Genomic DNA, 10,292 nt, shown 5'->3' on the forward strand with positions numbered 1-10,292 from the left:
CCCCATCCATATAGTCTCCTAGCCCCATCCATATAGTCTCCTAGCCCCATCCATATAGTCTCCGAGCCCCACCCAAATAGAATTGAACGATGAGTTATCGATTCTGTTGAGATGATAGACTGCATTCTATAGGCCTAGGCCAGAAATCAAATACATGACGTTCGTTATTAGTGATACATACAGTATATACAAACGTCGACTGTGAAAGCAGTCTGGTGCGAGGTGACTCCAATTCCTGAAACTACCCAGCTGTGGGGGTTAAAGCGGCGACGTTATGATTGACTACCCTGTTTTCGCACCCTCCCTCTCGTGCAACCGTCCCTCAACCCGCGCGCAGTTTGCCTCCCAGCGTCTGTAGCAGCTTGTCGGCACCGCGCGCTTTCATTCCTCCCACTTCCCACTTTCTCTCTTCTTTTGCCTCCGTATCCTGATAGATTGAGGATTCATTTTCTGCAATCCTTAATTAACAATGAACGCCCATTTTTTCTTTTTTTTTTCAATTCTGTCGGGTGAGTAGCGTACAGTTTAACTTGATATGAGCCATCTACTTGTTGCTTTAATGCTGTATTCAATTAATATCATACTGTATTCAATTCAAGTAATATCAGATACCGAACATAATGCTGGCCAATAATGACAATGATAAAACGGAATATTCTTGCATGGATATCCTATACTTGGAACGCCTAGAAAGCCCACAATTAATATAAATAACATTTTATATTTTAGTTATTGGCTTATTGTTTTTTTTTAATGTTTTTTTTTTTTACATTTGTTTCTCGTGGATGTCATTAAGAAGTAGACCGTTTAAATATCTCATTTGTTTCTCGTGGATGTCATTAAGAAGTAGACCGTTTAAATATCTCATTTGTTTCTCGTGGATGTCATTAAGAAGTAGACCGTTTAAATATCTCATTTGTTTCTCGTGGATGTCATTAAGAAGTAGACCGTTTAAATATCTCATTTGTGTGGTTTCCTCATGCTTTTAATGAACCTCAAAATCTGGAGAACTGATGTTTCGTTCTTTATGGGCTATAGCCTAATACTTTCAGCAAAGACGGCAATGTTATAAACCATTCCCAGATATTTGTCTCACCTATTTTTTATTTTAAACGGTACGTGCCATTCATTGTATATGAACCGTTAATAAATGGTTGTACATTTATTTCGTTTATTGAAAAGCAAAGCAAAGTATGTTGCTGACATTTGATGTCATTCTTCGGTCACTCAACTGTGTGATTTCTTTGATTCCAAGGTAGCCTACTGTCTGAGTCAATTGTATTAGGCTACTGTATGACATCTGAACTTCAAAGAAAATAATGCCAATCTCCCTGCTTGAAAATCTAAGCGGGAAAAAACGATAAACTAACCTACCTGTTGAATTGACTCAGGGACGAATATATAGTATATAGTTAGAAAATAGGGACAATTCAGGGAGTGTCATTGGCTAAGGAGAACACCAAATAAGTCCAAAATATTTTGTCACTCAGGATCAGTCTACTCTACAACAAGAATACTGAAAGATGGACTTGTCCACTCCATCACCATAGGCTACAACAGGTGCTTTACCTTGAAGTTTAACTGATGCTGTCTGTGTCTAACCCTCCATCCCCACCTCTCTTATTCAGGAGGCTCCTGCTCTGAGGCAGAACACAGGTTGTTCTCAGTGATATTCTCCAGCTACAATCAGTACATCCGCCCAGTGGAGAATGTGTCTGACCCAGTTATCGTGCAGTTTGAGGTTTCCATGTCCCAGCTGGTCAAAGTGGTGAGTGGGTGTGTGAGCATGTGTGAGCATGTGTGTGTGTGTGTGAGAGAGAGAAAGAGAGAGAGAGAGAGAGAGAGAGAGAGAGAGAGAGAGAGAGAGAGAGAGAGAGAGAGAGAGAGAGAGAGAAAGAGAGAGAGAGAATGTGTGTGTGTGTGTGCGTGAGAGAGAGAGAGAGAGGGAGAGAGAGAGAGAGACAGAGAGAGAGAGAGAGAGACAGAGAGAGAGAGAATGTGTGTGTCCGTGTGTGTCCGTGTGTCCGTGTGTGAGAGAGAGAATGTGTGTGTCCATGTGTGTGTGTGTGTGTGTGAGAGAGAGAGAGAGAGAGAGAGAGAGAGAGAGAGACAGAGAGAGACAGAGAGAGAGAGAAAGAGAGAATGTGTGTGTCCGTGTGTGTGTGTGAGAGAGAGAGAGAGAGAGACAGAGAGAGACAGAGAGAGAGAGAGAGAGAGAATGTGTGTGTCCGTGTGTGTGAGAGAGAGAGGGGGGGGGGGGTGGCGACTGCGTCCTCAGTGCCTCTGTATGTCTCCCTGGTGTTTGAGAGTTCCACTCTCGGACAGTGGAGCGTATATCACACAGTACAGACTTTGAGAGGCCAGGCTCTGACAGGGAAAAACAAATCAAACAAATCATTCCATAAATAACGTATTGAGCACAGAGACTCTGTGCATTCTCTTAAATGAATATGCATTGATTCTGGGTGATGAAAGCCAATGTTGAGAGCAGCTGTGTGTGGGTGGATGGATGGGTCTCAACTCAACTATATGTGTATGGTCTCATATGACACACCAAAGTGAAGAGTGGCATGTTCCGGGTTCTATCCAGGACACCTGAGACGTGCCCTGCTGTAAATGAGACTCTCTGGGGCTAGTGGGGGATATGCGCCTGAGCCTGGACCCAACAGAGCCTGTCAGATTGAACGGCTGAGTGGGTGTCTGATTGGTCAAGAGAAGATGGGAAATGTCAGCTCTCTGATTCCCTCACTCCTCCCATCTCCGAGCCCCTTTCGCTCAATCACTGCCACTTCGCATGAGTGCCCTTGGTTTTAATGCCTGGTTTTGGCCGGGGGCTCGCTGTGAGGAGATTTGACGAGGAGAGCGGCAGCTGTTTCGCCAGCCTCAAACTGTCCCAGAGTGGATGACTTTAATTACACTTAAAAGGGGAGGGAAGAAGGGCGTCACTCACAAATGAACAGATGTATTATTATACCACAATACTGCCTGGCCCCTTATGTAACAGGGATCTTAATGTGCCACATAAAATCCCTCAGGAACTTACTCCCTGTGTATACTTTATAACATAGATGAACAACACATTTGGGCCACTTTGTGCTACATCAGGCCTTATACAACTAGCAGTGGAATAACCTGTGTGATTAGTGTAACAGATAGAAGCTAGGTACATTCAGTTAAGGACCACTTATCCATGTCTTGTCATGATCAGTGTTTATTATGGTTCCACATTTTGAGCAGGTTCTTGTTAAATGTTGAATAAAACACAGCCACCACGAGTCTATTCCATTTCAGTAAATATCCTCTGTAGAGCTTTCTTTTGGAGGAACTGGGCTCCAATCCAGAACCTCTCTTTTCTGAACATGACACAGAGATAGAGTATTTCTCATATTTCCCTGACCTCAGCCCATTTAACAGCACAGAAGAGCTTCCTGTTTTGATGGATTACCATTATTTCCTCCCCACGCCTCACACTCTTCCAACCCCTCTACAACTGGAATACTTCAGCCTGCTTATAGCTTGACTATTAGCTTATTTAAAACGCCCATTCTTCGAGGTGGCTCAGACATAATCTCTCATTTAAATAATGGTTCCTCAGTCTGCCTGGAGGGACATACAGGGCTGGCCTAGTTCTGCAACCCCAGAACCACCTGTACTGTATCGACCTGCAGCAGTCTTCCTCATCTTAGAGCCAACACCTGGCGTGTCTCCTGGGAGCTCATCAGGACACATGAATGGTTAATGTGATTAGCTGGGTTCTGTCTGTCTGTTGGTCTTTTGGTTTGTCTGTCTGTCGCTGTCTGTCTGTCGCGGTCTGTCTGGCTGTCTGGGAAAATCTGAATTGTTTTTGTTTGCCTCCTATCCTCCGTCCACAAAGGTAATTGAGGAGCGGAGGTGAGGAGAGGAAACTTGGTTGTATGAAACTTGGTCGCTTGTATGAAATGAGAGTCTCCTTCTCCACTCAGGACAATTATGTTTACAGGGGTGGAATCCATAAATAAGTGCCAAAAACGAATTAAGCTGGCTGTAGAAAACATTTTATAGATAAGAATTTAAGTAGCGTATCATTTTTAAATGTGTCCATACTTTTCTCCTTGTAAAAAACAACAGCTGATTCCAAGGGTGTGTCACAGATTCTAAAACACTTCCACTCTAGCCACCGAAAGGATACTTATGAGTATCCTCTGTGAGAGGAGGATATAGAGGAGAGGAGGACACTTCTCTGTTCGCCTACTAAAGAATTGACACTCTCCTCGACCACTCAACCATTTATCGGTTTCTGAGTCATGGAGGAGAGGAGGACAGAGGAGTCGAGGAGGACAGAGTCGTCGAGGAAATGACAGACTTTTGACAAATTGAGAAGCTCCCTCTCTCTCCTTCTTTCTCTATTTCTTTCTTTTTCCATACTCCACTCTTCCCTTACACCTGAGCTGAGACAGTGTCAGGCCCTAACTAGCACATGATGAGTGACAGCCTGCAGACAAGGGCCTAGAGGCTGAAGCTGTCATATAGTGGGCTGGAGGACCCAGGTGTTCCTCTCAGTGTAGTGTCCCCTCCCTGTGTAACTCCAGCCAGGGATAGACCCAGGACAGAACGCTCTGTTCACCCTGCCATCCTGTATGGAAGATGATTGCTCCTGACAGCGTGCCCCCTTTCTAACTGAAATATTCCTACAGTTCATGAACCCCCGCATTTAGCCTCTGGTCAACTTGTCCTTCTGAGAGTAAATTCTTCTTTTCTGTTTCTCAGGATGAAGTTAACCAGATTATGGAGACAAACCTGTGGCTGAGACATGTAAGTATAATCTTCATCCATCTCCTACTGTATGTGTATATGAATTACTGTTTAAACAAATCACTCCACTACATCTACTTGACCTACTGGGCTCCTGAGTGGCGCAGCGGTCTAAGGCACTGCATTCCAGTGCTAGAGGTGTTACTACAGACCCTGGTTCAATCACAGGCTGTATCACAACTGGCTGTGTTTGGGAGTCCCATAGGGTGGCACACAATTGGCCCAGTGCCATCCGGTTTAGGGTTTGGCCGAATTAGGCCGTCATTGTAAATAAGAATTTGTTCTTAACTGGCTTGTCTAGTTAAATAAAAACTAAAAACTATCATACATGATTCCTGGAGGCCATAATGATATCTTACATTATTCATCAGGAAAATGCTTTTAACACTCCGGATATTAAGCTTCTGACACAGATTTATGAGCCATAGACTTACCCTGCTATGACTGGGTTACATTTCTATCCAGAGATGATATGCAGAGATGATATGCTATGACTGGGTTACATTTCTATCCAGAGATAATATGCTATGACTGGGTTACATTTCTATCCAGAGATGATATGCAGAGATGATATGCCATGACTGGGTTACATTTCTATCCAGAGATAATATGCTATGACTGGGTTACATTTCTATCCAGAGATAATATGCTATGACTGGGTTACATTTCTATCCAGAGATAATATGCTATGACTGGGTTACATTTCTATCCAGAGATGATATGCAGAGATGATATGCCATGACTGGGTTACATTTCTATCCAGAGATGATATGCAGAGATGATATGCCATGACTGGGTTACATTTCTATCCAGAGATGATATGCAGAGATGATATGCCATGACTGGGTTACATTTCTATCCAGAGATGATATGCAGAGATGATATGCCATGACTGGGTTACATTTCTATCCAGAGATAATATGTCATGACTGGGTTACATTTCTATCCAGAGATGATATGCCATGACTGGGTTACATTTCTATCCAGAGATGATATGCCATGACTGGGTTACATTTCTATCCAGAGATAAGGCACAGTATATGATCACATGGTGTAGGGCTACAGAGAATACAAGGGACTGTACTGTTGCATGGCTTGCTGGTTTTGTCACATGGTTGACCCCACCTGGTGCTGCTGATATTGTCGTGATACACGCTGAGATGAGCTCATTCTGAGGGAAATGAAACGGAACTGGTATCCAGATCTATAAAAATCTGAACCAAATATCCACATCTGTGCTTAACCCTCATTCATCTTATACATGACCATCTGTTTGTCAACATACCTAGTATAAGGGACCGTGTGTATATGGTAACAACCCAGTCACATGTCAATACAGTCGAGCCAATCACAAGAGGGTTGTGAAGAACCACTTACAGTTTTTCTCAATTGCTAAAACACTATAACCCATTGGCTGAACAAAGTTCTCAGTTGCCTCGACTCATTTAGCTTATTATGCAGTCTGTTGTCAATACCTTAAACCATTTCACATGGTAAAACACAATTTGCAGATCTCACTTAGACTTTTCAGCAAAACTCTAAACACATTCTCATTCTCAAAACACATTCTGCACTGTAATGCACATGTCATCCATACTGGTAAACACAAGTGGCAACAATCAAATACAAATAGAGAACACATGTCTTTGATTGAACACAACCACTCAAAATGTATTTAACCTGTTTCAAATGATGCGACACAACCAATATAAGCCAGTTCAGAGAGCAAACAGGTTGTTGAAGGTGGGAATGAGAAAGTCTGAGAATGGATACTGTACTACAGTGCATTGTAGGCTGTATACTGTACAATGGACAAATTGTATGGCCCTGACAATTGTGCTTTCCATTTATTAACAGTACTGACTGCTCAATCGATTTTGACTGGTTGCAGGTTCATATCAAGAAAGAACAATAATTAGAGTATCACAGACAAAGGGGTACAAGGAGGAGGAAGAACAAAAAACAAAATTGCAAAGAGCAAAGCAGAGTAGTAATTTCTGATCCATTTTGAGCGGCTATGATAGAACATGTTTTCATTTTTTAGATTCAAAATGTAGAATTGTATGTTTTGAACAATGTGTTTTCTATTTTTCGGTGTATTGTTTACCGACTGCTTGGGAGTGTATATCATTTTGATCACGTTGTTTATGATTTGAGAGCAGTGTTTGATTTTGAACACAGGTAAAACTGTTTTGAGGCGAATGTTTCATTTTGCAAGAGGAGTCAGAGGTTATGTAAATAGTGCTTGAAGATGAGGTTTTGTGTTGAATGTTTTCAGGAAATGGTTTCAGAAATGGTGTTTTAGCAATTGAGAAAAACGTGGCCATCCGTTAACTGAATGGTTAATTAGATGAAAGAGTTATGTCTTTCTCATGACCCAAGACGGAGAATATATAAGTGACACAGTCCTACAACACAGAGGTTGTGTCTCCCCTGAGACTTGACCCATGACCTCCACCATTCAATTAACGGATGGTCACGTTTTTCGATTACAGTAAGTGGTTCTTCACAACCCTCTTGTGATTGGCTCGGCTGTATTGACATGTGACTGGGGTGTTACCATATAGACACGGTCCTTTATACTAGGCATGTTGACAAACAGATGGTCATGTATAAGATGAATGGGGGTTGGTTCAAAAAACGTGGCCATCCGTTAACTGTCAATGGATCAAAAATATAGAACGTATCATTTGAAATGTGTGTGGGTTTTATAAAAAAGTTGTATCTAATGATATGAGACAACCTACTACCTCTTCAGATCTGGAATGACTACAAACTGAGGTGGGATCCCAAACACTTTGGAGGAGTGGAGTTCATTCGAGTGCCTTCTAGCAGGATATGGAAGCCAGATATCGTGCTGTACAATAAGTGAGTTAAACATGCGATTGCAATAATAATATGTACCGTGCATAACTGAGTTCAAGGATTTCTTCTTTGACATTGAAATGACTGAGTAGATGATACAAAACCAGGACATGACACTCATTTCTTATGTAAGGCCCTGATATACTGTAGATGATTTATAATGGTGTGCATGTAAAGCCTATCAGACAGTGTTATCAAATGATGGAGCCTCAGGGCTTCTTTCTGATTAATTTAGCTGAGGGACAATAGTCTGTTGTTTATATTACATCCTTTATATTACAGCCAGAGGTCCACCAAGTAATCTTCAATGACTCATCCACCCTCCTCCTTCCCTGTTGTCTCTCTCTCTCTCTCTCTCTCTCTCTCTCTCTCTCTCTCTCTCTCTCTCTCTCTCTCTCTCTCTCCTCACCTTCCCTCTCTCTCTGTGCCACAGTGCAGTAGGAGATTTCCAGGTGGACGATAAGACCAAGGCCCTGCTTCGCTACAATGGGGATGTGACCTGGATCCCTCCGGCCATCTTCAAGAGCTCTTGCAAGATCGACGTCACCTACTTCCCCTTCGACTACCAGAACTGCACCATGAAGTTTGGCTCCTGGACGTACGACAAGGCCAAGATAGACCTAGTTCTGATTGGCTCCACCATTAACCTCCATGACTTCTGGGAGAGTGGCGAGTGGACGATCATCAATGCCCCGGGTTACAAACATGACATCAAGTACAACTGCTGTGAGGAGATCTACACAGACATCACCTACTCCCTGTACATCAGACGGCTGCCTCTCTTCTACACCATCAACATGATCATCCCCTGTCTGCTCATCTCCTTTCTCACTGTGCTGGTCTTCTACCTGCCTTCTGACTGTGGGGAGAAGATCACCCTCTGTATCTCCGTCCTCCTCTCCCTCACTGTGTTCCTCCTGGTCATCACCGAAACCATCCCGTCTACGTCGCTGGTCATCCCCCTCATCGGGGAGTACCTCCTCTTCACCATGATCTTCGTCACCCTCTCCATCGTCATCACCGTGTTCGTGCTGAACGTGCACTACCGCACGCCCAAGACCCACACCATGCCGTGCTGGGTGCGCAGCGTCTTCCTGGGGCTTCTACCCAGGGTCATGTTCATGACCCGGCCGGAGAGGGACCCTGAGAGGCTGCCTGAGCCTGGGGGGGTTGTTCAGCAGCTGATGCCCCCAGCCTCGCGGCCCTGTGTGGTCCACACCACAGGAACCCTGCAGGGGCAGCAGAAGCCCCAGGCCCTGGTCTCCACCGTGGCTGCCAGTGTGCTCCCAAGCCTGGCCCAGCGACAGCGCCTCTTCATCAGCACGGAGCTCACCAACCTCAATAACCTTAGCCTTGGTGGTGGTGGTGACTCGGTCAATGCAGGCTCCAGCTTCCTGTGTCGCGAGGGCCGCTGCAACTGCTGCTGGCGCCAGAGGTCCACCAAGCTGCCCACTGAGACGGGAGGAGGGGGTGGCGGGGTGGGGAGCATCGGGACCCACAGTGGAGGAGGGGCTGCTGGGATTGGGGGGGTCTGTGGAGGCGGTGGGAGCTCCTGCTCCAGCTCAGAGTCTTTGGATGGCAGGCTGATGACCCTGTCCCCTCACTTCTCACCGGAGGTCAGGGAGGCCATGGAAAGTGTCAAGTACATCGCCGAAAACATGAGAATACAGAACGAAGCCAAGGAGGTAAGTCGAGACGTATCACATGTATATCATTCACAATAGCTAAGAAAATATTCAAGGTCTATACTGTATCTAACATTTAGTGTCTCTGACAACTGTCTTTAAGGTCCAGGACGACTGGAAGTATGTTGCCATGGTGATCGACAGGATATTCCTGTGGGTGTTCATCTTGGTGTGTATCCTGGGGACCGCTGGGCTCTTTATCCAGCCCCTCCTATTGTTTGATATGTGACCCACTCATACACACAGCAATTGCACAGTGACTGAGTGTTTTAAATCATACATATACAGTCATGTTGTGTATCACCCAGTGATGCGGACCAAAGAAGCTGAGACGAACCAATACTGTGAACGGAAGGGAACCAGATTATGGAGGAAGGCAAGCTGCTGCCAGCTGTTCCATGTCACTTCTCTATATGTAGATACGTTTCTGATTGCTAAAGTGTGGTCTAGTAGTGATCTCTTAGTTGCTAAGGACCAGACTCTGAAACCATGGCAACGTGTAACTCTGTACTGCTGCCTACCCATTCCCTTATGTTTGCTCTGTGTAAATGACTTCATCATAGTGTCACTTGATTATGACTGGCACAAAGAAACACACTATCGTCAACAAAAGGACCGTGGCTAAAGGAACATCTATTGGACCAAAGGATCCCAAACATGTACATAGCAATGACTACTTAAAAGGGCTTTCCAGAAGTACACAAGTATCTCAAGTCAATTTCACAGCTTATTGAATTCATATCATGTTTTCAAATGTTGAACATCGCTGAGTCATTTTGACATTGTTTATTTGTGAAATATTCACGTCTTCTATAAACTTACTGTATGTTCTAATGTACAGCTAGCTATACAGTATCATTCAAATCTGATTCTAATGCTCATTAAGATTTCAATGAACCACAGTGTCACAATATAATAATGAAATAGTGAAAATTAAATGGCTATGATGCA

The 10,292-nt window shown here is 44.0% G+C and overlaps 1 protein-coding gene across 1 annotated transcript; it reads left to right on the forward strand.

The window, feature by feature from the left end:
* The first annotated feature begins 363 nt into the window (after positions 1-363).
* Positions 364-10,292, forward strand: LOC109895004 (neuronal acetylcholine receptor subunit alpha-3-like). The gene is made up of 6 exons (XM_020488661.2): positions 364-509; positions 1,629-1,768; positions 4,747-4,791; positions 7,550-7,659; positions 8,090-9,341; positions 9,445-10,292. Exons 1-6 carry the CDS (start codon positions 470-472, stop codon positions 9,568-9,570), a joined length of 1,713 nt encoding a protein of 570 aa, XP_020344250.2. The 5' UTR covers positions 364-469; the 3' UTR covers positions 9,571-10,292.

Source organism: Oncorhynchus kisutch, linkage group LG8, assembly GCF_002021735.2.
Source record: "Oncorhynchus kisutch isolate 150728-3 linkage group LG8, Okis_V2, whole genome shotgun sequence".
NCBI lineage: Eukaryota > Metazoa > Chordata > Actinopteri > Salmoniformes > Salmonidae > Oncorhynchus > Oncorhynchus kisutch.